General features: G+C 48.3%; 2 protein-coding genes across 5 annotated transcripts; one reads left to right on the top strand and one right to left on the bottom strand.

Moving 5' to 3' along the window:
• Nucleotides 1–1,396: 1,396 nt before the first annotated feature.
• RUNDC1 (RUN domain containing 1) lies at nucleotides 1,397–15,599 on the bottom strand. Of its 4 annotated transcripts, none has more exons than XM_030923731.1 (6): nucleotides 14,868–15,599; nucleotides 10,298–10,303; nucleotides 8,314–8,472; nucleotides 5,549–5,747; nucleotides 4,642–4,761; nucleotides 1,397–4,232 (listed from the first exon to the last, which is right to left on the bottom strand). In XM_030923731.1, exons 1-6 carry the CDS (start codon nucleotides 15,597–15,599, stop codon nucleotides 3,364–3,366), a joined length of 2,085 nt encoding a protein of 694 aa, XP_030779591.1. In that variant the 3' UTR covers nucleotides 1,397–3,363. The 4 variants fall into 4 exon arrangements, with proteins under 4 accessions (XP_030779591.1, XP_010384027.2, XP_030779592.1 ...); XM_010385725.2 differs by having other exon boundaries at nucleotides 1,397–4,229; XM_030923732.1 differs by lacking the exon at nucleotides 10,298–10,303.
• A 144-nt stretch (nucleotides 15,600–15,743) lies between these two features.
• On the top strand, nucleotides 15,744–26,604 carry PTGES3L (prostaglandin E synthase 3 like). Its single transcript, XM_030923733.1, has 7 exons — nucleotides 15,744–15,894; nucleotides 16,288–16,401; nucleotides 16,508–16,574; nucleotides 16,684–16,782; nucleotides 23,297–23,386; nucleotides 24,967–25,020; nucleotides 26,143–26,604. Exons 1-7 carry the CDS (start codon nucleotides 15,758–15,760, stop codon nucleotides 26,176–26,178), a joined length of 597 nt encoding a protein of 198 aa, XP_030779593.1. The 5' UTR covers nucleotides 15,744–15,757; the 3' UTR covers nucleotides 26,179–26,604.
• Nucleotides 26,605–26,704: the final 100 nt, after the last annotated feature.

Raw genomic sequence — 26,704 nt, 5'->3', positions numbered from 1 at the left:
GCCAGATGCAGTGGCTCACACCTATAATCCCAGCACTTTGGGAGGCCGAGGTGGGTGATCACCTGAGATCAGGAGTTTGAGACCAGACTGACAAATGTGGTGAAAACCCATCTCTATTAAAAATACAAAAATTAGGGCCGGGCATGGTGGCTCACGCCTGTAATCCCAGTACTTTGGGATGCTGAGGCGGGTAGATCACGAGGTCATGGGTTCAAGACCAGCCTGACCAACATGGTGAAACTCCATCTCTACTAAAAATTAGCTGGGCATGGTGGCGGGTGCCTGTAATCCCAGCTACTCAGGAGGCTGAGGCAGGAGAATTGCTTGAACTCGGGAGGTGGAGGTTGCAGTGAGCTGAGACTGCGCCATCGCACTCCAGCCTGGGCGACGGAGTGAGACTCCGTCTCAAAAAAAAAACAAAAACAAAAACAAAAATTAGTCGGGCATGGTGGTGTGTGCCTGTAATCCCAGCTACTCAGAAGGCTGAGGCAGGAGAATCGCTTGAACCCAGGAGGCAGAGGCTGCAGTGAGCTGAGATCACGCCATCGCACTCCAGCCTGGACAACAGAGCGAGACTCTGTCTCAAAAAAAAAAAAAAGGCCAGGCGCGGTGGCTCAAGCCTGTAATCCCAGCACTTTGGGAGGCCGAGACGGGCGGATCACAAGGTCAGGAGATCGAGACCATCCTGGCGAACACAGTGAAACCCCGTCTCTACTAAAAATACAAAAAACTAGCCGGGCGAGTGGCGGGGCGCCTGTAGTCCCAACTACTTGGGAGGCTGAGGCAGGAGAATGGCGGGAACCCGGGAGGCGGAGCTTGCAGTGAGCTGAGATCTGGCCACTGCACTCCAGCCTGGGCGACAGAGCAAGACTCTGCCTCAAAAAAAAACAAAAACAGGCCGGGCGCGGTGGCTCAAGCCTGTAATCCCAGCACTTTGGGAGGCCGAGACGGGCGGATCACGAGGTCAGGAGATCGAGACCATCCTGGCTAACATGGTGAAACCCCGTCTCTACTAAAAATAGAAAAAAACTAGCCGGGCGACGTGGCGTGCGCCTGTAGTCCCAGCTACTCCGGAGGCTGAGGCAGGAGAATGGTGTGAACCCGGGAGGCGGAGCTTGCAGTGAGCTGAGATCTGGCCACTGCACTCCAGCCTGGGCCGCAGACTCTGCCTCAAAAAAAAAAAAAAAAAAAAAAAAAAAAAAAAAAAAAAAAAAAAAACAGTGCCAATTCCAAAAGCAGCATGTGTGATGACATCTGTTGTGGGGAGGGACTATAGGCGTGGGCAGGAGGGGATGGTCATGTCAAGGGGACTTTTTAGTGAACTTCTTCAGGCAAAAAACCCCTACTACCACCATCAAAGGTGAGATGATCCATCGCAGAGGATAGAGGATACAGGCAGCTTTAAAAAAAATGTTGATCTGGATCAGATGGGCTGATAAGGCCCACTTACAAACCAAAGCTGCAGGTCTCTAAGGTCTTCAGAGAAGCTACACGAAATACTACGATTTCATTAGCATCCACATAGGTATCATTTTCCACAACATTTTACAATTCTCTTGTTTCACAGGGAAGGTGCACTAATTATAATGAAATATCAATAATGTATCTTAAGTAACATGTTGCTGGAAAAAATTTAAGTTAAAATGCACTACAAAATAGTGCAGAAACAAAGTGCAGGTGGCAATTTTAAGACATGAAAATAATGCTGAATTAGTAGTGTCCGGAGTGATCCATTTTGCCCATCTTTGGCCAGTCCTAGAGCAGCACTCACCACAAGCTGCATGACAAATGTGAACTAAAGAGGCTAAAATACTGAAGACCAAATAGAACCACTCTAGAGTCTATTTCGCAATGAGATACTCCTCCCTCTGTTCTGGAAACAGTGATCTGCTGTAGTTCCTATCCTCCTGTGGCACCTATCTCCGCTGCAGTACCTATAACCAGATGTCCTCCACCATCCAGCCTCCAGGACAAGTGGTGCCCAGTGAGTCACAACCTGAGGAACAGCTGCTGGTTACCGATTTGTATTCCTGTACATACTCAACTTGGGTAGCCAGGATTTTCTCGTTTGTCTTGAATATATTTACTTCTAAAGACTGTGTTAGTCTTGCTGGGAGGTAAGCAGAGGAATGTTTACTTGCTAAAGAACATAATAACAAACATGGTTCTCACCCCTCATAAACAGAAAGCCCATTGTCTGTGCCGTGAGGACTACCTTGTCAGCAAGATTTTACTTCTTACCTCTACGAGAAAAAAGACTCATATTAAAATCAACCTGTGGTCACCACCCTTAGAAATGTTGTTTCAGATATTCCCATTCCTAGTCTTAGAGGCAGAAATGGAATATATAGTCTCCTCTGACCTTGGGGTCAGAAAGAAAGGGAAATCTATTCATAAAAGGAACTTAAATTCTGGCCTTGGCCTCTCAAACCTGCTTCAAGTGAAAGAAGATAGCTCAACTAACAGGAGCCTCAAGTTGAATGTCTTCTTTTTTTTGAGATGGAGTCTCCCTGTGTTGCCCAGGCTAAAGTGCAGTGGCATAATCTCGGCTCACTGCAACCTCCACCTCCTGGGCACAAGCGACTCTCCGGCCTTAGCCTCCTGAGTAGCTGGGATTACAGGCGTGTGCCACCCACGTCCAGCTAATTTTTTGTATTCTTAGTAGAGATGGGGTTTTGCCATGTTGGCCAGGCTGGTCTTGAACTCCTGACCTCAGGTGATCTGCCCACCTCAGACTCCCAAAGTGCTTAGATTACAGGCGTGAGCCACCATGCCTGGCCTGATTCCTTTAATAGAGGTTCAAGCACAAGTGCCCACACGTATACTGTGGGTACAAACTAGGGCAGAACCTTTTTTTTTTTTTTGAGACAGAGTCTCGCTCTGTTGCCCAGGCTGGAGTGCAGTGGCGTGATCTTGGCTCACTGCAAGCTCCACCTCCCGGGTTCACGCCATTCTCCTGCCTCAGCCTCCCAAGTAGCTGGGACTACAGGCGTCTGCCACCATGTCTGGCTAATTTTTTTGTATTTTTAGTAGAGACGGGGTTTCACCGTGTTAGGCAGGATGGTCTCAAACTCCTGACCTTGTGATCCGCCCACCTCAGCCTCCCAAAGTGCTGGGATTACAGGCGTGACCCACCGCGCCCGGCCTGGCAGAAACTTCTTAACAAGAGGGTCTCTCCAGCACATCTTTCCGAGATGCTAAGCTGGTGGGGAAAACAGACTTTGCACTCATTTGGCCAACTGCCTGAGCAGGGTCTGACAAAAAAGCCTTTAACCCCACTTTTGATTCCTTGCTCCTATGCTGGAAGACTAACACATCTATTCCTACTGAGCAAGGAGCTTGTCTGGGGTTAGGGCACTCTCATCAAAAGGCATCTTTGATGTTTTTGAGCTGGCGCACAGCCAGATCTACAGGGAGGCTAAACTTGAGGCTGCTGAGGCGACTGAGCAGGTTGAGGGCGCTCTCAAAGCCTGTGTGTGCCATGTAGCTCCAGGGCTGGTAGTGAGGCTCGATGAGTGACCCAGACTTGCAGATGAGGTTCACCCAGGACACCAGACGCTGCTCATTCAGTGCCATGCACACCAAAGCCTTCAATTCTGAGTCTGCACTGCGCTTAAAAGGGTCGTGCTCTGTCAGCACCATGTGAATGGCTGTCAGCAGGCTCTGTTTGGGGGTCACAACAGTGCCTCCCGTAACAGGAAGGGCGAAGGACTGGGAGAGCTTCCGGGCTGGGGATTCCACATAAGCTCGGCCGTTCTTAGCATGGTAGTACTTTACAAAGAGCTCCCAGGGGTGCATGGCCTGAGGGGCCGAGGAGAAGGCTGGCAGCAAACAAGCAATAGGAGCCATAACAAGGCTCATCCCTGGGGAGGAGGCATACAGTCCATGGGCCAGCAGGTCCCTTACGGCCACTGTCAGCTCCTTCCGCACAGCCATAGTCAGCTCATCCTTGCCTCCCAGAGAGAGGTCCTGGAGGTTGGCAGAGGTGATGACATGGTTGTGTGGCTGCTGCCTCAAGGCTAGCTGCTTCACTCTGTCCACTGACACCTCCAGCCTCTTCAGCAAGGGAGAGTAGTCTCTGTCAGCCTGGCCCCTCTGCCACAGGGTTGGAGGGATCTGGCCTGTGGCACAACCAAATTGGCTAACAGCAAAGATCTGGAGCACTGCCAGCGCTCGCCGCATCAGGTGCAGCCCTGTCTCCCGGACTTTCTTCACATCCTCTGCCTTTGCTGCTTAGAAAAGACAATGGCTCATTAGTGAGAGGCCATGATGGCACGGAGCTACACTCAACAAATCTCAGGCTGAGATCAGTCTGAGCCACATGCTGGGTCTCACATGAAGGCAAGAGCCACCCAGGATGTAGCTGGGCCTCCTTTTTTAGGTTAATAATAGCTGTATTGAGATATAATTCACATACCCTATGATTCACCCATTTAAGTGTTAATTCAGTGGTTTTTAATATATTCAGAATTGTATAACTGTCACTGCAATCAATTTTAGAATATTTCATCCTCCCCAAAAGCAATTCCATACCATCAGCATTTCTCATTTCCCTCTTCTCCTCAGCACACCCAAGCCCTAGGCAACCACTCATCTACTTTCTGTCTCTAGAGATTTGCCTGTTCTGGAAACTACACTTACTTTTGCTGTTTCCTGGAGGCGGTCTGCTGCTGCCTGTTCTGCTGCAGCCATTTCCTGTCTTCCCACCGGCCTTGCACTCACAGTGTCCACCACCTGTCTGCAAGGGGCTTCCCACTTCATCTGGAATCAGAAATTATAGAAGAGACACTTATTTAGCTCTTTATGGCAGATCTTTAAAGGAAAAATAATACTTAATGGTGCCTATTACAAGAATTTCACAAAATCTTGTCCTATTTAATTGTGTAAAATGAGGAGTGGCATACAGTAGTTGGCTCAATAAATATTTGCTAAGTGAATGAACCATGAATCATTTTATGGATGACAAGAGTAAGACTAAAGAGGTTAGTAACATGCTCAAGGGCATAAAACCAATGAGTAGGAGAGTGGAGATTTTAACTATCTGATTCTGAAACCCATGCTCTTTCTACTCTGCCAATGCTGTCTCCCCTACTAAGCCATCAAGCCTCTTAAATAGTACATCAAGAATTGGCACCTTTTGGCCGGGTGTGGTGGCTCATGCCTGTAGTTCCCCGTACTCTGGGAGGCTGAGGTAGGCGGATCACTTGAGGTCAGGAGTACGAGACCAGCCTGGCCAACAGTCTCTACTCTCTTTAGTAGAGACTGAAACCCCGTCTCTACTAAAAATACAAAAATTAGCCAGGCGTGGTGGCGGAAGCCTGTAATCCAAGCTACTCGGGGGGCTGAAGCGGGAGAATTGCTTGAATCTGGGAGGCGGAGGTTGCTGTGAGCCAAGATTGCGCAGGAGGTTGCCGTGAGCCAAGATTGCGCCACTGCACTCCAGCCGGGGAACAGAGCGCAACATTGTCTCCAAAAAAAAAAAAAAAAAACACCCCAGAATTGGCACCTTTTTACTAGTACTCAGAATATAATTATTATGACATCTAACCTTGGATGAAGTTGATGAACATCTCGAGGTCTCGGATCTGAGTTTTTAGTTGCTCAACCAACTGTTCTTTGACTCGGGCTGGGTTGACGATCTGAGCCACCGCTGCATCTACGCGCTGACGAAGCTCTTCAGTGGACAGGGAACTGATGTCCTCATTCAGATTCATGTCCAGTTTCTTTATTAACTCATCTATGATCACCTATCAAGATCACAAGCAATGAGCACACCCTTTGGAAATTTTTAGGGAGAGGGTTAGGGAGGAGAATCTAAGTATGTCTTCTGTCCTTAAATGGAAGTAAAAAAACAGACCTCTAAATTTGTGAAAGAAAATGACTTAACTGCTGATTGATCAAGACAAGAACACAGACTCTCTACTTTTAAAGTAAAAAGAACTCTTAGTTCTCTGATAAAAATGGATCCTCCCACTCACAGTAAATTTCTACCAGGCTAGTCAGATTTCACTCAGAAGAACAACAGTATGAAAAATCCAAAGTGGCTGATGATCCAACAAACCTTAGTTGCTCTAAAGGCTTCACACAAGGAGAATATACACTGATTTTTTTTTTTTTTTTTTGGGACGGAGTCTCGCTCTGTCACCCAGGCTGGAGTGCAGTGGCCAGAGCTCAGCTCACTGCAAGCTCCGCCTCCCGGGTTCACGCCCTTCTCCTGCCTCAGCCTCCCGAGTAGCTGGGACTACAGGCGCCCTCCACCTCGCCCAGCTAGTTTTTTGTATTTTTTAGTACAGACGGGGTTTCACCATGTTAGCCAGGATGGTCTCGATCTCCTGACCTTGTGATCTGCCCGTCTCAGCCTCCCAAAGTGCTGGGATTACAGGCTTGAGCCACTGCGCCCGGCCAATATACACTGATTTTTAAGAGACAGGGTCTTGCTCAGTCACGCAGGCTAGGGTCCAGTAATGTGATCATAGCTCATTGTAACCTCAAACTCCTGTGCTCAAGCAATCCTTCTGCCTTGGTCTCCCCCATAGCTGGGACTATAGACACACGCTACCACCTGGTTAATTTTTCAATTTTTCATAGAGACGGGGTCTTGTTATGTTGCCCAGGCTGGCCTCAAATTTCTGGCCTCAAGAGATCCTCCCACCTCAGCCTCCCAAAGTGCTGGGATTATCGGCTTGAGCCACCGCACCCAGCCGATTTTTCTTACTTTTATTCATTTATTTATTTTCAGATGGAGTCTCGCTCTGTCACCCAGGCTACAGTGCAGTGGTGCGACCCGGTTCACTGCCAGCTCCACCTCCTGGGTTCACGCCATTCTCCTGCCTCAGCCTCCCTAGTAGCTGGGACTACAGGCGCCCGTCACTACTCCCAGCTAATTTTTTGTATTTTAAGTAGAGATGGGGATTCACCATGTTAGCCAGGATGGTCTTGATCTCCTGACCTCGTGATATGCCCTCCTCAGCCTCCCAAAGTGCTGGGATTACGGGCGTGAGCCACTGTGCCTGGCCAATTTTTCTTAATTTCTAATCCTTCTTATCCCTTCTTGCCCTACTGTAGGCAACTAAAGAAAAATCTCTATAAAATATCAAGGTGCAAAATACCCTAGTGACATTATTAGGAACAATTTAAAATTCTGATAATAGGTTGGGTGTGATGGCTCACACCTGTAATCCCAGCACTTTGGGAGGTCAAGGTGGGTGGATCATTTGAGGTCAGGAGCTCAAGACCATCCTCGCCAACATGGTGAAATCCCATCTCTACTAAAAATACAAAAGTTAGCCGGCCATGGTGGCAGGTGCCTATAATCTCAGCTACTCGGGAGGCTGAGGCAGGAGAATCGTTTGAACCCTGGAGGCGGAGGTTGCAGTGAGCCAGGATCATGCCACTATACTACATCCTGGGTGACAAACTGAGACTTTGTCTCAAAAAATAAATAAATAAATAAATAAATAAATAAATAAATTCTGACAACATAAACTCCAGAGCAGCCAGAAAAACAGCCACAGTACAGGGGTAGAGAAACATGCAGGGGAGGTTATAACTGTACCTCCACCAGCAGATTTACCTGTCTACCCAGGTCTTACATAAATAAATACAGTATTAAAATCAGTCTGGATTCCTGGCATGTTTATCAAAAGGTGGTGAGTAGTAGGAGAAAGCTAGATTACGGCCAGGCACGGTGGCTCATGCCTGTAATCCCAGTACTTTGGGAGGCCAAGGCAGGTGGATCACCTGAGGTTGGAAGTTCAAGACCAGCCTGACCAACATGGAGAAACCCCGTCTCTACTAAAAATACAAAATTAGCCCAGCATGGTGGCTCGTGCCTGTAATCCCAGCTACTTGGGAGGCTGAGACAGGAGAATTGCTTGAACCCGGGAGGCGGAGGTTGTGGTGAGCTGAGATGGCGCCATTGCAATCCAGCCTGGGCAACAAGAGCGAAACTCCATCTCAAAAAAAAAACAAAACACACAAAACAAAAAAGCTAGATTACATTGTATAATGGGCCCAAGTAGAATTTTTTAAGTGATCAAATGAAATTATTGTCATATTCTTATTTCTATTATTAATTACAACCACCAAAAAGAAAGAGCCCAATTATCATATTATAAAACTTTGGAACCTGTGTTTTCCATGTATGAGCAAAGAATGGCTCCTTATAGTAGTAAAATTTCCCTTTGATTTGGGCAGCAGAGGGATTCTCAGTGAGGCCCAAGGAGAACTGAGCTGAAAGAGGATGCCCTGGGAATGCCGGAAGGGACAAGTTAACCTTGGGCAGTGGTGGAGGTGCCTCTGGGGTCTGCTCACCCGCTGTCTTTCCAACACCACGGACTGTGGCAGCGAGTCGTAACTGCCCTCTTGATAGGCAAATGTTTCCAGGTCATCTAGCTGGGTCTTCAGCTGTAGTATCAGTTCTTTCTGCTTCTCCCTTTGGGTTTCCAGACGCTCTTGTTTTTCCTGCTCACTCTAAGGCAAGAAAACAATTGGGTCTATTATGCAGGAAAAGGAAAACTCAGGGCACATTAACAATCTGCTCGAGCCAGTCATGACCAATAAAATATAAGATGTTTCCAATAACTCAAATGAAATATACAATTCATATGATAGATTGAAAAGTAAGAATAATTATTTCATCCTAGGCAATTTGTTAAATGGGTGTTTTCTTTAAGAAACTATAGGGGCCGGGCGCAGTGGCTCAAGCCTGTAATCACAGCACTTTGGGAGGCCGAGACGGGCGGATCACGAGGTCAGGAGATCGAGACCATCCTGGCTAACACGGTGAAACCTTGTCTCTACTAAAAAATACAAAAAACTAGCCGGGCGAGGTGGCGGGCGCCTGTAGTCCCAGCTACTTGGGAGGCTGAGGCAGGAGAATGGCGTAAATCCGGGAGGCGGAGCTTGCAGTGAGCTGAGATCCGGTCACTGCACTCCAGCCTGGGCGACAGAGCGAGACTCCGTCTCAAAAAAAAAAAAAAAAAGAGAAACTATCTGTCCCTCATTGGAAATAGGATATGAATACAATGAGGCTTTTCCCTACAAAGGTCTAGTTAGGGTAGAGACAACCTATCTCAGCTAAGATACCCTTCTAGGAATTAAGACATGCCATGCTCCACAGCCAGTTACCATAACACAACTCCTGATTACTCTGTGCAGCCAAATTTTGCAAAAGAATCTGGGGTAAGGGTGTGGAGAGAGGCTTTAAAACTCATAACCGGCCGGGCCCGGTGGCTCAAGCCTGTAATCCCAGCACTTTGGGAGGCTGAGGCGGGTGGATCACGAGGTCAGGAGATCGAGACCCTCCTGGCTAACACGGTGAAACCCCGTCTCTACTAAAAATACAAAAAACTAGCCGGGCGCGGTGGCGGGCGCCTGTAGTCCCAGCTACTCGGAGGCTGAGGCGGGAGAATGGCGGGAACCCGGGAGGCGGAGCTTGCAGTGAGCCGAGATCGCGCCACTGCACTCCAGCCTGGGCGACACAGCGAGACTCCGTCTCAAAAAAAAAAAAAAAAAAAAAAAAACTCATAACCAGCTTTCCTAAGGTTCACCAAAGTCCCTTTGATGTATGATAGACCACTTCTGCAAAATCAAAAGAATCAAATGCACCAGGAGTGGTGTCTCACGCCTGTAATCGCAGCACTTTGGGAGGCCAAGGCAAAAGGATCACTTGAGCCCAGGAGTTCAAGACCACCCTGGGCAACACAGTGAGACTTCATCGCCACAAAAAAATTTCTAAAAATTAGCTGGGCATGGTGGTGCATGCCTGTAGTCCCAGCTACTTGAGTGGCTGAGGCGGGAGGACTGCTTAAGCCCAAGAGGTCAAGGCTTCGCAAGACCCTGTCTCGAAGAGAAAAAAAAATTAGCCAGGCGTGGTGGCATGGTGGTCCCAGTCACACAAGAGGCTGGGACAAGATGATCGCTTGAGTCTAGGAGGTTGAAGCTGCAGTGAGCTTTGTTTTCACCACTGCACTCCAGCCTGGGCAATAGGGCGAGACTCTGTCTCAAAAAAACAAAAACAAAAACAAAAGAGTAAAAGGCAAGTGCCTAAGGCAGTGAAAAAAATCCAAAAGCCACATAATGGCGATGGGAAGGTAACAATGTTTCTTAAAAAAAGTATCTGTAGTTTTGCTGACTAGTGACTCCTTATTTTAATATTCTCAAACACTGATTCTTCCTTGTCTTTCTTGAGTCTCAAAAACAAAAAACAAAACCAGCAGATCATTTGTAGGGGTAAGGCTGCGTCTTAAATTAGAAGTCTACAGGGTATTACATTTAACCTTAAAATGGTACTTACCAAGCCCTCAAGAAGTAAGTAATGAGAGAGATGAAAAAAAAAAAAAAAAAAGAAAAAAGAAAAAGAAAACAACAAATTAACTTTTTAAGTATTTAAAATGCAATCCTCTTGCTTTAGCTTTGCTCAACATGAAAGCAAGCCTTTTCTCAGGACAGTCTCTCTGTGATCCTTTCAGAGTACAGTTGCGTATTGTTAGAACCCTGTCCCCCTTCCCCATTTGGTGAAGGCCTAGTTCTCCTTTAAGAGGTTTCCCGATTTCCCCAGGCGTAACTAAACATTTCCTCTAGAGTTTGTACACACTTCTAGTCTAGCTCATATCACATTATTTGTTTAGGATTCTGTCTCTTCTAGTCTATGAACTCCTTAAAGACAAAGGTTTTGACTTTGAACCACAAATGCCAGGCACAGTGTCTGGCACAAGATAAGCGCTCAACATGCATTTGTTGTATGTCACCGAACTGAATTAAGAAAAGTATGGCCGAACGCAGTGGCTCACGCCTGTAATCCCAGCACTTTGGGAGGCCAAAGCAGGCAGATCACCTGAGGTCAGGAGTTCGAGACCAGCCTGGCCAACATGGTGAAATCCCGTCTCTACAAAAACTAGCCCAGTGTGGTGGCACGTGCCTGTAATCCCAGCTATTTGGGAGGCTGAGGCAGAAGAATGGCTTGAACCTGGGGAACGGAGGTTGGAGGGAGCCGAGACCATGCCATTGCACTTCAGCCTGGGTGTCACAGCAAGACTCTGTGTCAAAAAAAAAAAAAAAAAGGAAAAGAAAAGAATGACAAATTCCAAATAATGACCTCTGAGTGGAGAAAGTTGTCTAACCAGCCCAAGGAGAAAGAACTGGGGAAAAGTCTTTGTTTTTGTTCTCACTGTTTCCCAACTTTATGATGTCAGGGAACAAAGAAATCAGCCATAAATTCTGATTACATTTTCATGACCAAGTCTGTTGAACTCTGTCACTTGCCATGGTAGCTACAGTATGCTATTTGCTGGAGTATGGGCAAACAAGAGAGAACAATGAGCTCTGGTGCAAGGCAGGAAATAACACAATCATTTCCAGTATGAAGTAAGATAAAAGAAAATATTGTTTTAAAATATCTGGGGTCAAGGTGGGTGGATCACTTGAGGTCAGGAGTTCGAGACCAGCCTGGCCAACATGGCAAAACCCTGTCTCTACACAAAATACAAAATTGTGCTAGGGATAGTGGCACATGCCTGCGGTCCCAGCTACTAGGGAGGCTGAGGCAGGAGAATAGCTTGAACCTAGGAGGTAGAGGTTGTAGTGAACTGAGATGTGCTGCTGTACTCCAGCCTGGGTGATAGAGCCAGACTCTGTCTCAAAAAAAAAAAAAAAAAGAAAAAAAAAACTCAAAAAAAAAAAAAAAAAAAAGAAAAGAAAAAAAAAAAAAAATTGGGGGCCAGGTGCAGTGGCCAGCCTGGGCAACATAGGGAGATCCCCACCTCTACAAAAAAAAATTTTTTTTTAAATTAGCCAGTCATGGTAGTAAGCGCCTGTGGTCCCAACTACTTGGGAGGCTGAGCTGGGAAAGATGGATTGAGCCCAGGAGGTGGAGGATGCAGTGAGCTGTGATCATGCTGCCACATACCAGCCTGGGCAAAAAGAGTGGAAAATAAAAATCTAGGGCCAGGCGCAGTGGCTCATGCCTGTATCCCAGCACTTTGGGAGGCCAAGTCGGACAGATTATGAGGTCAGGAGTTCAAGGCCAGGAGTTCGAGACCAGCCTGGCCAACATGGCAAAACCCTGTCTCTACTAAATATACAAAAATTAGCCAGGCGTGGTGATGGGTGCCTGTAGTCCCAGCTACTTAGGAGGCTGAGGCAGGAGAATCGCTTGAACCCAGGAGGCGGAGGTTGTAGTCAGCCAAGATGGTGCCACTGCACTCCAGCCTGGGTGACAGAGTGAGACTCTGTCTCAAGGAAAAAAAAAAATTTGGCTGGGTACAGTGGCTCATGCCTGTAATCCAGCACTTTGGGTGGCCAAGGTGGGTGGCTTGCTTGAGCCCAGGAGTTCAAGACCAGCCTGGGCAATATGGCAAAACCCCATCTCTACAAAAAAATACAAAAAACTAGTGGAGCATGGTGGTGCTCGCCTATGGTACCAGTTACTCAAGAGGCTGAGGTGGGAGGATCTATTGAGCCTGGGAGTCAAGGCTGCAGTGAGTCCTGATCATGCCAGTGCACTCTAGCATGGGCAACAGAGTGAGAACTTGTCTCAAAAAAAAAAAAAAAAAAAAAAAAAAGAGAGAGAAAAAAAGGTAAGTGGTAAGAAGTAAATCATTCAGTTAAATGATATCTCCTACTCTGGTCCTACCTGTTCACCTGTCAATGTATAAATACAAGATTACAACTTGTAGGTGAATTAAGCACTACTTTTTTTTTTTTTAAGGTGGTACAATGTTTGTTTTTCTTTTTGAGACAGAGTCTTGTTCTGTCACTCAGGCTGGAGCATAGTGGTATGATCATAGCTCACAGCAGCCTCCAACTCCTGGGCTCAAGTGATCCTCCTCCAGCCTTTGCCTCCCCAAGTGTTGGGATTAGAGTCACGAGCCACTGCACACAGTCTACCTTTTATTTTTTATTTTATTTTTTTTGAGACAAGAGTTTCGCTCTTGTTGCCCACGCTGGAGTACAATGGCGCAATCTTGGCTCATGGCAACCTCCGCCTCCCAGGTTCAAGCCATTCTCCTGCCTCTGCCTCCCCAGTAGCTGGGATTACAGAAATGCGCCATCACATCTGGCTAATCTTTTTTTTTTTTTTTGTATTTTTAGTAGAGACGGAGTTTCATCACGTTGGTCAGGCTGGTCTCGAACTCCTGACCTAAGGTGATCTGCCCACCTCAGCCTCCCAAAGTGCTGGGATTACAGGCGTGAGCCACCGCGCCCAGCTAGTTTTTAATTTTTATGAGTACGTAATATGTGTATATATTTATGGGGTACATGAGATGTTGCTACAGGCATGCAATGTGTCATAATCACATCATGGAAAATGGGGTTGGCCTAGTGTTCCTGAAGGTGAAAATGAACAGAGTTTCTTATCACTTAGAACCTTTGGTGCTGTCAACTCCTTTCTAGCCCTTAAATCTGGCAGTTTGAGGTGGGTGCTTCTTGCGTAAGGAGTTGTAGGTACCTGGTCTCTGACACACATACTCACCAACGGAGAAGGGTGGAACAGTAAACACAGGATTGCACTGGAAACAGTTCAGATTAAAATAAACAGATCATTATCTGCTTGATAAATCTGCTTGGCTAAAACCAATGTAAGTAGGAAGAAAGCCACAAGTAGATTGTAGTTTGAAGGATAAAAAGGTGAAAAAGGATGGGGCATGGTGGCTCACGTCTATAATCCCAGCACTTTGGTAGGCCAAGGAGGGCAGATCGCTTGAGCTCAGGAGTTCAAGACCAGCCTGGGCAACGTGGTGAAACCCCGTCTTAACAAAAAATAAAATTAACTGGGTGTGGTGGCAAACACCTGTAGTACCAGATACTGGGGGGGCTGAGGCAGGAGGATTGCTTGAGCCCAGGAGGCAGAGGTTGCAGTAAGCCGAAATTGCGCCACTGCACTCTGGCCTAGGTGACAGAGTGAGATCCTGTCTCAAAAATAAACAAACAAATAAATAAATAAAGTGAAAAGGCAGTGTACCTCAATACTTCCAATAAAGCCAGCACTTTGTGCACTTCCAGAGATGCAAAGCTTGTAAGGAAACGTTTACCTGGTGTCTTATACATAGTTTCACTACTTCTGGGGTAGGCACACTGAATCGATCTTGTCAGTTACCAGAGGACCTCATTCAGAATACCTAATGATTCATCAGGATGGAGGAAGAGTTTAAAAATTTCAACATTATAGCCTGCACGGTAACACACGCCTGTAGTCCTGAGGCTGAGGCGGGAGGATGGCTTGAGACCAGGAGTTCGAGACCAGCCTGGGCAACATACCAAGACCCCCCCCCCGTCTCTTAAAAAAGAAAAATTCCAACATTAGGAAATTTATATAATCAAGAGTTGTGTTTATTTCAGTTACTAAGAGACCCTGCTGTTAACCCAAACTCCCACCCAGAGAAGTGTAAAGACTGCCTAGATTTCAGGAAAGCAGGGACAGGGAGTTAACCTAAATTTCCATGGATTCCAACTCACTGTCCTTTCCTTTGCCAATTTTCCCAATCCCCGGAGTCGGGGTCCTCTAGCAGCGTAAGTGTTCAAGACTTAGATACGTGAGGGAAAGGTGAGTGGGCGCAGCACTGCTCTTGGCTGCTCTGCTGCCCTCTGAACGACTCACTTCGCTCACCGCTCCTCTACCCCTCACGTCATCACGCACCGGCATCTCTCCACATCTTTCGTGCACACCGCTCACCTTCAGTTCTCCAGGCCTCTGTCCTCTTGCCCTTCAGCCGGCCCCGCACTCCAGTCTCCTGGTCTCCGACACACGTACTCACCAACCGAGTCGGGGAGGCTTCTCCTCTCATGCACCATCATCCGGGTCTAGATTGCCACCCACACGACTCCCCTATTCCCATATCCCTCGCGGCCCGGCTCCGACCGCTTACCTGGTCCTCGCCCCGCAACCGTGGCCGGTCTCCCGGCAGCCCATCGCCCTCATCGCTGGCGGGGTCGCCGGGCCCTTCGTAACCTAGGACGTGAGGGCAGCCGCGGAAGGCGAAGTCTTCGAGCTCCCGCAGAAGGCGCTGCTGCTCCGCCGGCGCCCCGCGCACCACCTGTCGCAGGCGGAACTGCACCTGCGCGAAGTGCGAGGACAGCGCCAGCAGCGCCGAGTCCAGCCGCCGCCGCTCTGCCCGCAGCCGCCGCAGCGTCCGGCCCGGCGAATCCGGCGGGGAGCCCGGGACAGCGCCAGGCTCCTCGGCCGCCGTCTCTTCGAAAAACGCAGTTGCTCCAGGCCCGGCCTCCGCCACCGCCCCCACCGGGGCCCAGCGCACCGCCTCGCACGGTGGCAGCGGCTCCTCTTCCTCCTCCTCTTCGTTTTTCGCTTTTGGCCCAACAGCCGCCACCACCGTTACCGGCTCTGCAGCCGCTTCGACAGCCGCCATCTTCCCGGAAACCCCGCAGCACGTCAACCGCGCCCCCTGCTGCCATGGCAACGGCGTGTTGGCCTGAACCCCAGAGGAGTGGTGGGCGGGGCCTGAAGTTCCGAAGTCCCCGAGGGCGCCCTTTCCCGGGGGATTTAATTCAGGACAATAATGTTTTATTGAGCACCTATTGTGAATCAGACACTGAGCACACAGCGTTGGAGAAACAGGTGAATGATACCGGGGAAAAGTCATTCCCTGCGTGTAGCGTCTAGGGCAGCCTTTGCCCTGATTCCAGCAGATGGATTGTCTATTCCTAGTCTGTGCGTTTCTGAAGACCCCAGGGTGAAGGGCTGCAAGGATTAAGCTCTCCCAGAGTATCTCCAGAGTGCAGATCCCTTGGCTTCCAGGTCATGTTCTCTGTTCCTCTCAACTGTTCTCCCGACCATATAAGGGGAGGCAGCTGCTGGGGGCGTCCCCAGGATCTAAAGATAGCGGCCCCTGCCTGGAACTCTAAATGCCACCCTGGAGCGGGAGCCGCAATGGCACGGTGAGTGTTTCCGGCTCCGGTGCTCCCCCTGGCCCTTTTCCCTGGAGATTCCCTGCTCCAGGTCTTCTGGGCGCTCCAGGTTCTGTGAGGCCCCATGGGAGCCCCAGACCCCTGGTCTCTGTAACTGTGGGGTGAGGGAAGGTGTGACCTGAATGTTCTCCTTGACCTCCTACTTTCCTAGTCTGGCACGTTCTATTCTTCCCAGGTTCACACTCACACACCCACCCACTCCTGTCATTCCCTTCCCTTTCACCCCTTCTGTCCCATTTAGCTCCACTTTGAAAAAACTGTGGCATCAAACATCCCTGGGTAGTCTCCTGCTTCCATCTTTCCCAAATGCCCTCAGTCTTCCCTCTCCTACCCCTATGAAGCCCCAACTCAACTTATCTTTAGGCAGCACGCCCGGACCCTGTGGTATGACAGGCCCAAGTATGTGTTCATGGAGTTTTGTGTGGAGGACAGCACCGATGTCCACGTGCTTATTGAGGATCACCGCATTGTGTTCAGGTAGTGGCCCTCCCCTCTGAGGGCCTGGCTTCCCAGGAACCTCCCTCTTCTCCTAATGTCCCCAGACAGAGTATTCTGCATCTCCTCAGCTTCATTATCTCCTCAGCTGCAAGAATGTCGATGGAGTGGAGTTGTACAACGAGATTGAGTTCTATGCCAAAGTGAACTCCACGGTAAGGGTGAGATGGGACAGTAAGGTCTGGATGGAAACCGGGCTGCCCAGGGAAACTGGAGATTAATTCTAAACCCCAGACCCTAAGAATGAGGCTCTCTATCTGGCAGGACTCCCAGGATAAGCGCTCTTCCCGCTCTATTACTTGCTTTGTGAGGAAATGGAAGGAAAAGGTGGCCTGGCCCCGGCTTACCAAGGAGGATATCAAGGTAGGTGTATGGAAAGTGGCCTGCTCCTTCTCTCCATGTACCCAGGTTAGAGCTGGGATTGTCCTTGCCTCCTTTCCAGCCAACATTCAATCACTCACCAAGTCCTGCCTAATCTTTTTTTCCCCAACTGTATTAGTCTCTCTTATTTTTATTTTTATTTTTATTTTTGAGACAGAGTTTCGCTCTTGTTGCCCAGGCTAGAGTGCAATGGCATGATCTCGGCTCACTACACCTCCACCTCCCAGGTTCAAGAGATTCTCCTGCCTCAGTCTCCCGAGTAGCTGTGATTACAGGCATGTGCCACCACACCTGGCTAATTTTCTGTTTGTAGTAGAGACGGGGTTTCTTTTTTTTTTTTTTTTTGAGACGGAGTCTCGTTCTGTCGCCCAGGCTGGAGTGCAGTGACCGGATCTCAGCTCACTGCAAGCTCCGCCTCCCGGATTTACGCCATTCTCCTGCCTCAGCCTCCCAAGTAGCTGGGACTACAGGCGCCCGCCACCTCGCCCAGCTAGTTTTTTGTATTTTTTAGTAGAGACGGGGTTTCACCGGGTTAGCCAGGATGGTCTCGATCTCCTGACCTCGTGATCCGCCCGTCTCGGCCTCCCAAAGTGCTGGGATTACAGGCTTGAGCCACCGTGCCCAGCCAGAGACGGGGTTTCAACTTGTTGGCCAGGCTGGTCTCAAACTCCTGACCAGTTGATCCGCCTGCCTCGGCCTCCCAAAGTGCTGGGATTACAGCCATGAGCCATGGCACCCAGCCTTGGCCAATTCTTGTTTTTTTATATTCCAGTCCCAGAAGTAGTTTCCACTGTAGAAATTACTTGATCAGTCTTATTCTTTCTTTCTTTCTTTCTTTTTTGAGACGGAGTTTTTCTCTTGTTGCCCAGGCTGGAGTGCAATGGCACCATCTCAGCTCACTGCAACCTCCACTTCCCGGATTCAAGCGATTCTCCTTCCTCAACCTCCTGAGTAGCTGGGATTACAGGCGTGCGCCACCACACCCAGCTAATTTTTCGTATTTTTTTGAGACAGAGTCTCATTCTGTCACCCAGGCTAGAGTGCAGTGGCGTGAACTCGGCTCACTGCAACCTCTGTCTCCTGGGTTCAAGTGATTCTCCTGCCTCAGCCTCCTGAGTAGCTGGGATTACAGGTGCCTGCCACCATGCCCAGCTAATTTTTGTAGTTTTAGTAGAGACAGGGTTTTGTCATGTTGGCCAGGCTGGTCTTGAACTCCTGACATCAGGTGATCCGCCCGCCTCGGCCTCCCAAAGTGCTGGGATTACGAGCCTGAGCCACCGTGCCTGGCCATTTTTTGTATTTTTAGTAGAGATGGGGTTTCGCCATGTTGACTAGGCTGGTCTGAAACTTCAGACCTCAGGTGATCCGCCTGCCTCAGCCTCCCAGGGTGCTGGGATTATAGGCATGAGCCACCATACCTGCCCCTGATTAATCTTGTTATTGCTATTAGTGGCTTATAACCAGGCTCTACTGACTCCTAAATATTAATGAATTCACTACTTAATTTCTTCCTAGTTTAAGCCTCATCCAACATATGGTGAGAAGTTTGTTGGGTATTTTTAGTCTCATTTTCAGTCCATCCTCTGCATTGCCCCCAGCATGGTCTATCTAAAACATATTTGACCCTGACACTCTCCCACTTAAGGCCCTCCAATGTATCCTCTTTAAAGGTTGAAAACTGACTGCCTGATAGCTGGATCTGGCTCTCAGATTTGTTTTAATCTTTTTTTTTTTTATTTTTTTTAAGATGGAGTCTTGCTCTGTCGCTCAGGCTGGAGTGCAGTGCCGTGATCTCGGCTCACTGCAAACTCTGCCTCCCAGGTTCACGCCATTCTCCTGCCTCAGCCTCCTAAGTAGCTGGGACTACAGGTGCCTGCCACCACGCCCAGCTAATTTTTTGTATTTTTAGTAGAGATGGGTTTCACCGTGTTAGCCAGGATGGTCTTGATCTCCTGAACTCGTGATCCGCCCACCTCGGCCTCCCAAAGTGGTGGGATTACAGGTGTGAGCCACCCTGCCCAGCCTGTTTTAATCTTTACATTGTCAAAAATTATTTTAAGGCTGGGTGTGGTGGCTCACACTTGTAATCCCAGCACTTTGGGAGGCAGGGGCAGGTGGATTGCTAGAGGTCAGGAGTTCGAGACCAGCCCAGACAACACAGTGAAACCCCATCTCTACTAAAAATACAAAAAATTAGCTGGGCATAGTGGTACACACCTGTAGTCCTAGCTATTCAGGAGGCTGAGGCAGGAGAATCACTTGAACCTGGGAAGTGGAGGTTGCAGCAAGCTGAGATCGTGCCACTGCACTCCAGCCAAGGCGACAGAGCAAGACTTCGTCTCAAAAAAAAAAAAAAAAAAAACTGGCTGGGCACGGTGGCTCACGCCTATAATTCCAGCACTTTGGGAGGCTGAGGCAGATAGATCATGAGGTCAGGAGTTCAAGAGCAGCCTGGCCAACATGGTGAAACCCCATCTCTACGACAAATACAAAAATTAGCCGGGTGTGATGACGCGTGCCTGTTAATCCCAGCTACTTGGGAGGCTGAGGCAGGAGAATCGCTTGAACCCAGGAGGCAGAGGTTGCAGTGAGCTGAGACTGCACTACTGCACTCCAGCCTGGCAACAGAGCGAGATTCTGTCTCAAAAAAAAAAAAAAAAGAAAATATTTTGACTCATTACTGACATTAAAAATTTTGTATTAGTTGCTGACATTTAAAAATGTGCATCTTCTAAAAATCCAGACTATAAGCTTCTGTTGAAAAATGAGAGGCGGGCCGGGCGCGGTGGCTCAAGCCTGTAATCCCAGCACTTTGGGAGGCCGAGGCGGGTGGATCACGAGGTCAGGAGATCGAGACCCTCCTAGCTAACACGGTGAAACCCCGTCTCTACTAAAAATACAAAAAAACTAGCCGGGCGCGGTGGCGGGCGCCTGTAGTCCCAGCTACTTGGAGGCTGAGGCGGGAGAATGGCGGGAACCCGGGAGGCGGAGCTTGCAGTGAGCGGAGATTGCGCCACTGCACTCCAGCCTGGGCGACACAGCGAGACTCCGTCTCAAAAAAAAAAAAAAAAAAAAAGAAAAATGAGAGGCGGATAGATCATGAGGTCAGGAGTTCAAGACCAGCCTGGCCAACATGGCAAAACCCCATCTTTACTAAAAATACAAAAAATTAGCCGGACGTGGTGGTGCAAGCCTGTAGTCCCAGCTACTCGGGAGGCTGAGGCGGAGAATTGCTTGAACCCGAGAGGCAGAGGTTGCAGTGAGCTGAGATCTCACCACCGCACTCCAGCCTGGGCAATAGAGTGAGACTCCGTTTCAAAAAAAAAAAAAAAAAAAAAGCGAGGGCCAGTTTCGGTGTCTCATGCCTGTAATCCCAGCACTTTGGAAGCCTTAGGCGGGCAGATCACAAGGTCAGGAATTTGACACCAGCCTGGCCAACGTGGTGAAACCCCGTCTCTACTAAAAATACAAAAGTTAGCCAAGCATGGTAGCGCATGCCTGTAATCCCAGCTACTCTGGAGGCTGAGGCAGGAGAATTGCTTGAACCCAGGAGTCAGAGGTTGCAGTCACCTGAGATCACCCCACTGCACTCCAGCCGGGGCGACAGAGCGAGACTCTGTCTCAGAAAAAAAAAAAAAAAAAAAAAGAAAAAGAAAAATGGGAGAATCTAGCCCCACTGATGCACATTCCCAAATGCCTCAAGTTGAAGTTTTCAGTGGAGCATGTACTTCACCTCACTTGCTCCTTTTCATTACCTCCCTGATTCTCTTGGGTGTTTGAACTTTTGATTTCCTGCCCTTTAGGTTAAGATCCAGGCACCATAACATAACACACTACCACATCCCATACTCTCTGCCGCAAGCTTTACCTTCTAGCCATAGCAGACTGTTGTGTTTTGTTTCTTTTACATAAACCAGGCTGTTTCTCACCTCTGTACCTTTGCTCAAGGTATACCTTCTTCCTGAAAAGTCACCATGTACTTCACCCACCCCATCCCTGGGTATCCTTCAAGGCCCTGCCACTCCAGGAACCTGGGTTCCTGTAACTCCTTTTGGGGTTCCCATGATGTCCCCTATATAACTCCACCACCACACTTTTCACACTGTATTATAGTGCTTTATTTACATCTTCCTCCCCAGCTTGCTTCCAAATGGCTGGGACAGTGTGTTGACCTTTTTTTTTTTTTTTTTTTTTTTTTTTTGACACAGGATGTTGCACTGTTACTCAGGCTGAAGTATAGTGGCATAATCAAGGTTCACAGCAGCTTTGCCCTTCTGGGCTCAAACAATCCTCTCACCTTAGCCTCTTGAGCAGGTGGGACAACAGAAATGTGCCACCATGCCTAGCTGATTTTTGTATTTTTTGTAGAGATGGGGTTTCGCCATGTTGCCCCAGTCTGGTCTCAAACCCCTGGGCTCAAGCAATTGATGTGCCTTGGCCTCCCAAAGTGCTACGATTATAAGTGATAGCCACTGTGCCAGGCCAGAACATTTTTATAAACCCTGTGTCAAGCTGAGAGTCTGGCCATAGTATATATTCAATAAATATCCTTTTTTTTTTTTTTTTGAGACAGAGTCTCACTCCATTGCCCAGGTTGGAGTGCAGTGGCATGATCTCGAATCACTGCAACCTCCACCTTCCAGGTTCCAGTAATTCTCCTGCGTTAGCCTCCAGAGTAGCTGGGATTACAGGTGCCCGCCACCATGCCCAGCTAATTTTTGTATTTTTAGTAGAGATGGGGTTTCACCGTGTTGGCCAGGCTGGTCTCAAACTCCTGATGTCAAGTGATCCGCCTGCCTCCGCCTCCCAAAATGCTGGGATTACAGGTGTTAGTCACTGCACCTGACTAATAAATATCTTTTGAATGAAGGAGTGAATAACTTCTTCCCTGTATAAATGTGGAAACTTTGGAAAATGGACCTTGAAGGGTTGTCTCTGACTCCACGGAATGCAGCTTGTCTTTTTTTTTTTTTTTTTTTTGTGACAGAGTTTCACTCTTGTTGCCCCGGCTGGAGTGCAGTGGTGCGATCTCAGCTCACTGCAGCTTCCACCTGCTAGGTTCAAGTGATTCTCCTGCCTCAGCCTCCCAAGTAGCTGGCATTACAGGCATGTGCCACCACGCCCAGCTAATTTTGTATTTTTAGTAGAGATGGGGTTTTACCATGTTGGCCAGGCTGGTCTTGAACTCCTGACCTCAGGTGATCCACCCACCCTGGCCCCGCAAAGTGCTGGGATTACAGGTGTGAGCCACTGTGCCCGGCTGCACATGTCTGTCTTGTTGGTTGACTCCTATGTTGCTTTATGATACAATTATCTTTCCAGATGTGTTGTCTCTTCAGTCAATTGGCTCCTGGAGGGTAGGAGTTCTTCTTCTTCTTCTTCTTCTCCTTCTTCTTCTTCTTCTTCTTTCTTCTTCTTCTTCTCTTCTTCTTCTCTTCTTCTTCTTCTTCTTCTCCTCTTCCTCTTCCTCTTCCTCTTCCTCTTCCTCTTCTTCCTCTTCCTCTTCCTCTTCCTCTTCCTCTTCCTCTTCTTCTTCTTCTTCCTTCTTCTTCCTTCTTCTTCCTTCTTCTTCCTTCTTCTCCTTCTTCTTTCTTCTTCTTCTTCTTTCTTTTCTTTCTTCTTCCTTTTTTTTTTTTTTTTTTTTTTTTTTTAGACGGAGTCTTGCTCTGTCACCCAGGGTGGAGTGCTATGGTGCGATCTCAGCTCACTACAACCTCCACCTCCCAGGTTCCAGCAATTCTCCTGCTTCAGCCTCCCGAGTAGCTGGGATTACAGGCACCCACTACCACACCTGGCTAATTTTTGCATTTTTAATAGGGAGATGGGGTTTCACCATGTTGGTCAGGCTGGTCTTGAACTCCTGACCTCATGATCCACCTGCCTCGGCCTGTCAGAGTGCTGGGATTACAGGCGTGAGCCACCACGCCCAGCCTTCCTTTTTTTTTTTTTTTTTTTTGAGATGGAGTCTTGCTCTGTCACCCAGGCTGGAGTACAGTGGCACGATCTTGGCTCACTGCAACCTCTGCCTCCCGGGTTCAAGCGATTCTCCTGCCTCAGCCTCCCAAGTAGCTGGGACTACAGACGCCCATCACTACGCCTGGCTAACTTTTACACTTTTAGTAGAGACGGGGTTTCACCATATTGGCCAGGCTGGTGTCGAACTCCTCACCTTGTGATCCTCCTGCCTTGGCCTTCCAAAGTGCTGAGATTACAGGCGTGAGCCACCATACCTGGCTGGAGGGTGGGACTTCTGAGATTTTCAGACCCTATCATGCCTAGCTTTGTGTGTAGATTAGCAGGTTCCTGGTAAATCTTTGTGAATGATGATGATGACATGGGAATCTAGAGGGGGCTGGTCAAAGGGGTGCAGTTGGGAGGACTATGGACCTACTGACCCTCTTTTCCCCAAGTGTGCTCCCATGCATATGCTCACACTCTCCCACACACTCCTGCTTCTGCCCTCCTGGCCTGTGACTGTTGGCGCTTCTTCTTGCAGCCAGTGTGGCTGTCTGTGGACTTTGATAACTGGAGAGACTGGGAAGGGGATGAAGAGGTGGAGCTGGCTCAGGTGGAACATTATGCAGAGGTGAGAGACAGAACTTGCTGTGTTCTGCTCACTTGATCATTCTTTGTGTTTCTCTGCACACATGTCTCTGGAGGATTGTCACTGGGGCCACGCAGAGATATGCAAGCTCTCTAGGCAGGTTACTCATTGATGCTGATGTTCTTTACCTATTTTGTGCAATGTTTATTTAATAGGGATGAGAGGAAAGAATATTATTGAAATTATATACACATTGATTCACTTATTCAGTGTGGAGCCTGTATTCTGAAGAAGCTTTTTCCACTTTTCTGTAATTCTTGTTCTCCTATTTTCTGTGTGTGTGTGTGTGTGTGTGGTTTTCTATCGCCCAGGCTGGAGTGCAGTGGCACGATCTCAGCTCATTGCAACCTCCGCCTCTGGGTTCAAGCAATTTTGCCCCAGCCTCCTGAGTAGCTGGGATTACAGGTGCCCACTACCACGTCTGGCTAATTTTTGTATTTTTTTAGTAGAGAGGGAGTTTCACCATGTTGGCCAGGCTGGTCTCGAACTCCTGACCTCAGGTGATCCAGCTGCCTCAGCCTCCCAAGTGATGGGATTACAGGCGAGAGCCACTGCGCCCGTCCTGTGTGTGTGGTTTTCTTTTTGAGATGGAGTCTTGCTCTGTCTCCCGGGCTGGAGTGCAGTAGCTGTCTGCAACCTCCGCTTCCCAGGTTCAAGCGATTCTTGTGCTTCAGCCACCTGAGTGGCTGGGATTACAGGCATGCGCCACCACCCCTGGCTAATTATTTTTTTTGTATTTTTGGTAGAGATGGGGTTTCATCATGTTGGCCAGCCTGGTCTGGAACTCCTAGCCTCAAGTGATCTGTCTCAGCCTCCCAAAGCACTGAGATTACAAATGTGAGCCACCAAACCTGGCCTGCGTGTGTGTGTGTATGTGTGTGTGTTTTCTTGAGCCAGACAACTTCGTGGGAAGTTAAAACTAGCAGTATAAAAATTCACATCATAAATCATTGGCTTCCAATAAATCACACACTGTGTCGTTATATTATTTAGTTTCAGTTATAAAAACACTAGCCGATTCCAATCTTGTAAGGAGGATGGATTTGTAAGGAGGATGCTCTGTATGTGTCTTTGTGTTTAAATTTTTTTTAAGAAGGGGATCAATTTACTTTTCTCAAATTCATTCCAGTGATTTTTTTTTTTTTTTTGAGACGGAGTCTGGCTCTGTCGCCCAGGCTGGAGTGCAGTGGCCGGATCTCAGCTCACTGCAAGCTCCGCCTCCCGGGTTTACGCCATTCTCCTGCCTCAGCCTCCCAAGTAGCTGGGACTACAGGCGCCCGCCACCTCACCCAGCTAGCTTTTGTATTTTCTGGTAGAGACGGGGTTTCACCATATTAGCCAGGATGGTCTCGATCTCCTGACCTCGTGATCCGCCCGTCTCGGCCTCCCAAAGTGCTAGGGATTACAGGCTTGAGCCACCGCGCCCGGCCCCAGTGATGTTTTAAAGATGGGAGCAGTTGCCTGACCGGTCTGGCTGCAGCCATTCTTCTATGGCCCATCAGTGTGCAGATTGTTCTTCCCTCACTCCCTTCTCCCTTATGGTTATTTTTTCTTCCCACTAGCTTTTGAAGAAGGTCAGCACCAAGAGACCTCCACCTGCCATGGATGATTTGGATGTAAGTAAAGCCTTCCCCTCAACCCTTCAGTTTCTTTGTAGCCTTGAAAATTAACCCACCAGAGAGCTCCTATCCCAGTTCCTAGCACACAGTAGTTCTCAGTGCCTGTTAACCAAATTTGAATTTGACCCAAGAGGGCTAATATTCTTTTTGCGGGGGCATGGGGGAGGAGTTTCACTCTGTCGCCCAGGCTGGAGTGCAGTGGCCCAATCTCAGCTCACTGCAACCTCTGCCTCTTGGGTTCAAGCGATTCTCCTGCCTCAGACTCCTGAGTAGCTGGGAATATAGGTGCCTGCCACCACGCCTGGCTAATTTTTGTATTTTTAGTAGAGACAGGGTTTTGCCATGTTGGCCAGACTGGTCTCAAACTCCTGACCTCAGGTCATCCACCCTCCTTGGCCTCCCAAAGTGCGGGGATTACAGGTGTGAGCCACCGTGCCTGGCCCAGGAAGGCTAATATTCTTCTCCAGGCTTTAGAAAACCCTAGCAAGACCCTCCTGCTTTCCATCTCCCCCTCTGTTTCTCCATCGCAGAGAAGACCTGGCCCTGCCAAGCATCTTTACAGCTGTAAGGAGCAATCGCATTAATTAAAATTCTGAAACTAGGGTGGGTGTGGTGGCTCACGCCTGTAATCCCAGCACTTTGGGAGGCCAAGGCAGGTGGATCGCTTGTGCTCAGCAGTTTGAGACCAGCCTGGGCAACTGGGCAAAACCCTGTCTCTACCAAAAATACAAAAATTAGCCAGGCATGGTAGCCTATAACCCCAGCTACTCAAGAGGCTGAGGTGGGAGGATTGCTTGAGACTGTGGGGTAGAGGTTGCAGTGAGCTGAGATCACGCCACTGCACTGCAGCCTGGGTGATGAAGCAAGACCCTGTCTCAAAAAAAAAAAAAAAAAAAAATCTGGAAACTATTGATGTAAGACAAAGTAGCATTGGTTTACTTAATATCCAAAGTAAGTTAAAACCTTCATATTAGCCTCCTAGGTTGGGTGGTGTAGGAAATCACAAAAAGAAACTTGGAGAGCAGGAGGGAGGGAGCAGTTTATTTGTTAACACAAATGTTCCTGCTTTGCAGGGTCTACAGGTGCTTTGTCTTTTTTTTTTTTTTTTTTTTCCTCTAGGATGATTCTGACAGTGTGGATGCAACAAGTAATTAACTTTCTACTACAGCAGAGCTGGGAAGGCGGCTGTGGCTATTTTCCAGTTGTTCTGGAAAGCTAGCGCCTAGACCTTTGTCAGCGCTTTGGCTATGCACCAAGTTCCTCTGACACCTCTGAACTTTCCTAGAAGCTCTTTATTAAGGGTCGTCCTTCAAACTTGTCTTCCTTCTAGGCACTTGACTATGGCCTCACATCAGATGCAGGATCAGGGAGGGGTAGACTGGTAGGGCTTCGGATTTCTTAATGATTGGTTTATAATCTCTGTGTTTAGGCCATTTGATTATTTGAGTATGTGTGTGTATGTGGCAAAACAAAAGCCAAAGAAGAAGAATGGAGATTATAGAAATCTCTATTATATGTGCATATGGGGCAAAGCAAAAAGCCAAAGAAGAAACAGATTATAATAAATCTCTAGGAACTGTTCTCTGTCTGTTTCCTTATTGTACTTATTTTTCCTGGTGGCAAGCCTCTTCTCCCTCTAGTAACCAAGCTAGCGTGGTTCCTCTTGCCCAGATTTGTGCTC

This window comes from Rhinopithecus roxellana, chromosome 19 (assembly GCF_007565055.1).
Source record: "Rhinopithecus roxellana isolate Shanxi Qingling chromosome 19, ASM756505v1, whole genome shotgun sequence".
Taxonomy (NCBI): Eukaryota; Metazoa; Chordata; class Mammalia; order Primates; family Cercopithecidae; genus Rhinopithecus; species Rhinopithecus roxellana.
Note: the sequence above shows the minus strand (reverse complement) of the source record. Positions and strands in the feature narration are given on the sequence as shown.

Coding starts and splice junctions, on each gene's coding strand:
- PTGES3L (XM_030923733.1), top strand. CDS start 15,758: ATGTTCTCTGTTCCTCTCAACTGTTCTCCCGACCATATAAGGGGAGGC. Junction 16,575..16,683: donor ATGCCAAAGTGAACTCCACG/GTAAGGGTGAGA, acceptor TCTATCTGGCAG/GACTCCCAGGATAAGCGCTC. Junction 16,783..23,296: donor TTACCAAGGAGGATATCAAG/GTAGGTGTATGG, acceptor TTCTTCTTGCAG/CCAGTGTGGCTGTCTGTGGA.
- RUNDC1 (XM_030923731.1), bottom strand. CDS start 15,599: ATGACTTTTCCCCGGTATCATTCACCTGTTTCTCCAACGCTGTGTGCT. Junction 5,748..8,313: donor TGGTGTTGGAAAGACAGCGG/GTGAGCAGACCC, acceptor TGATCTTGATAG/GTGATCATAGATGAGTTAAT. Junction 4,762..5,548: donor GTTCATCAACTTCATCCAAG/GTTAGATGTCAT, acceptor TTCTGATTCCAG/ATGAAGTGGGAAGCCCCTTG.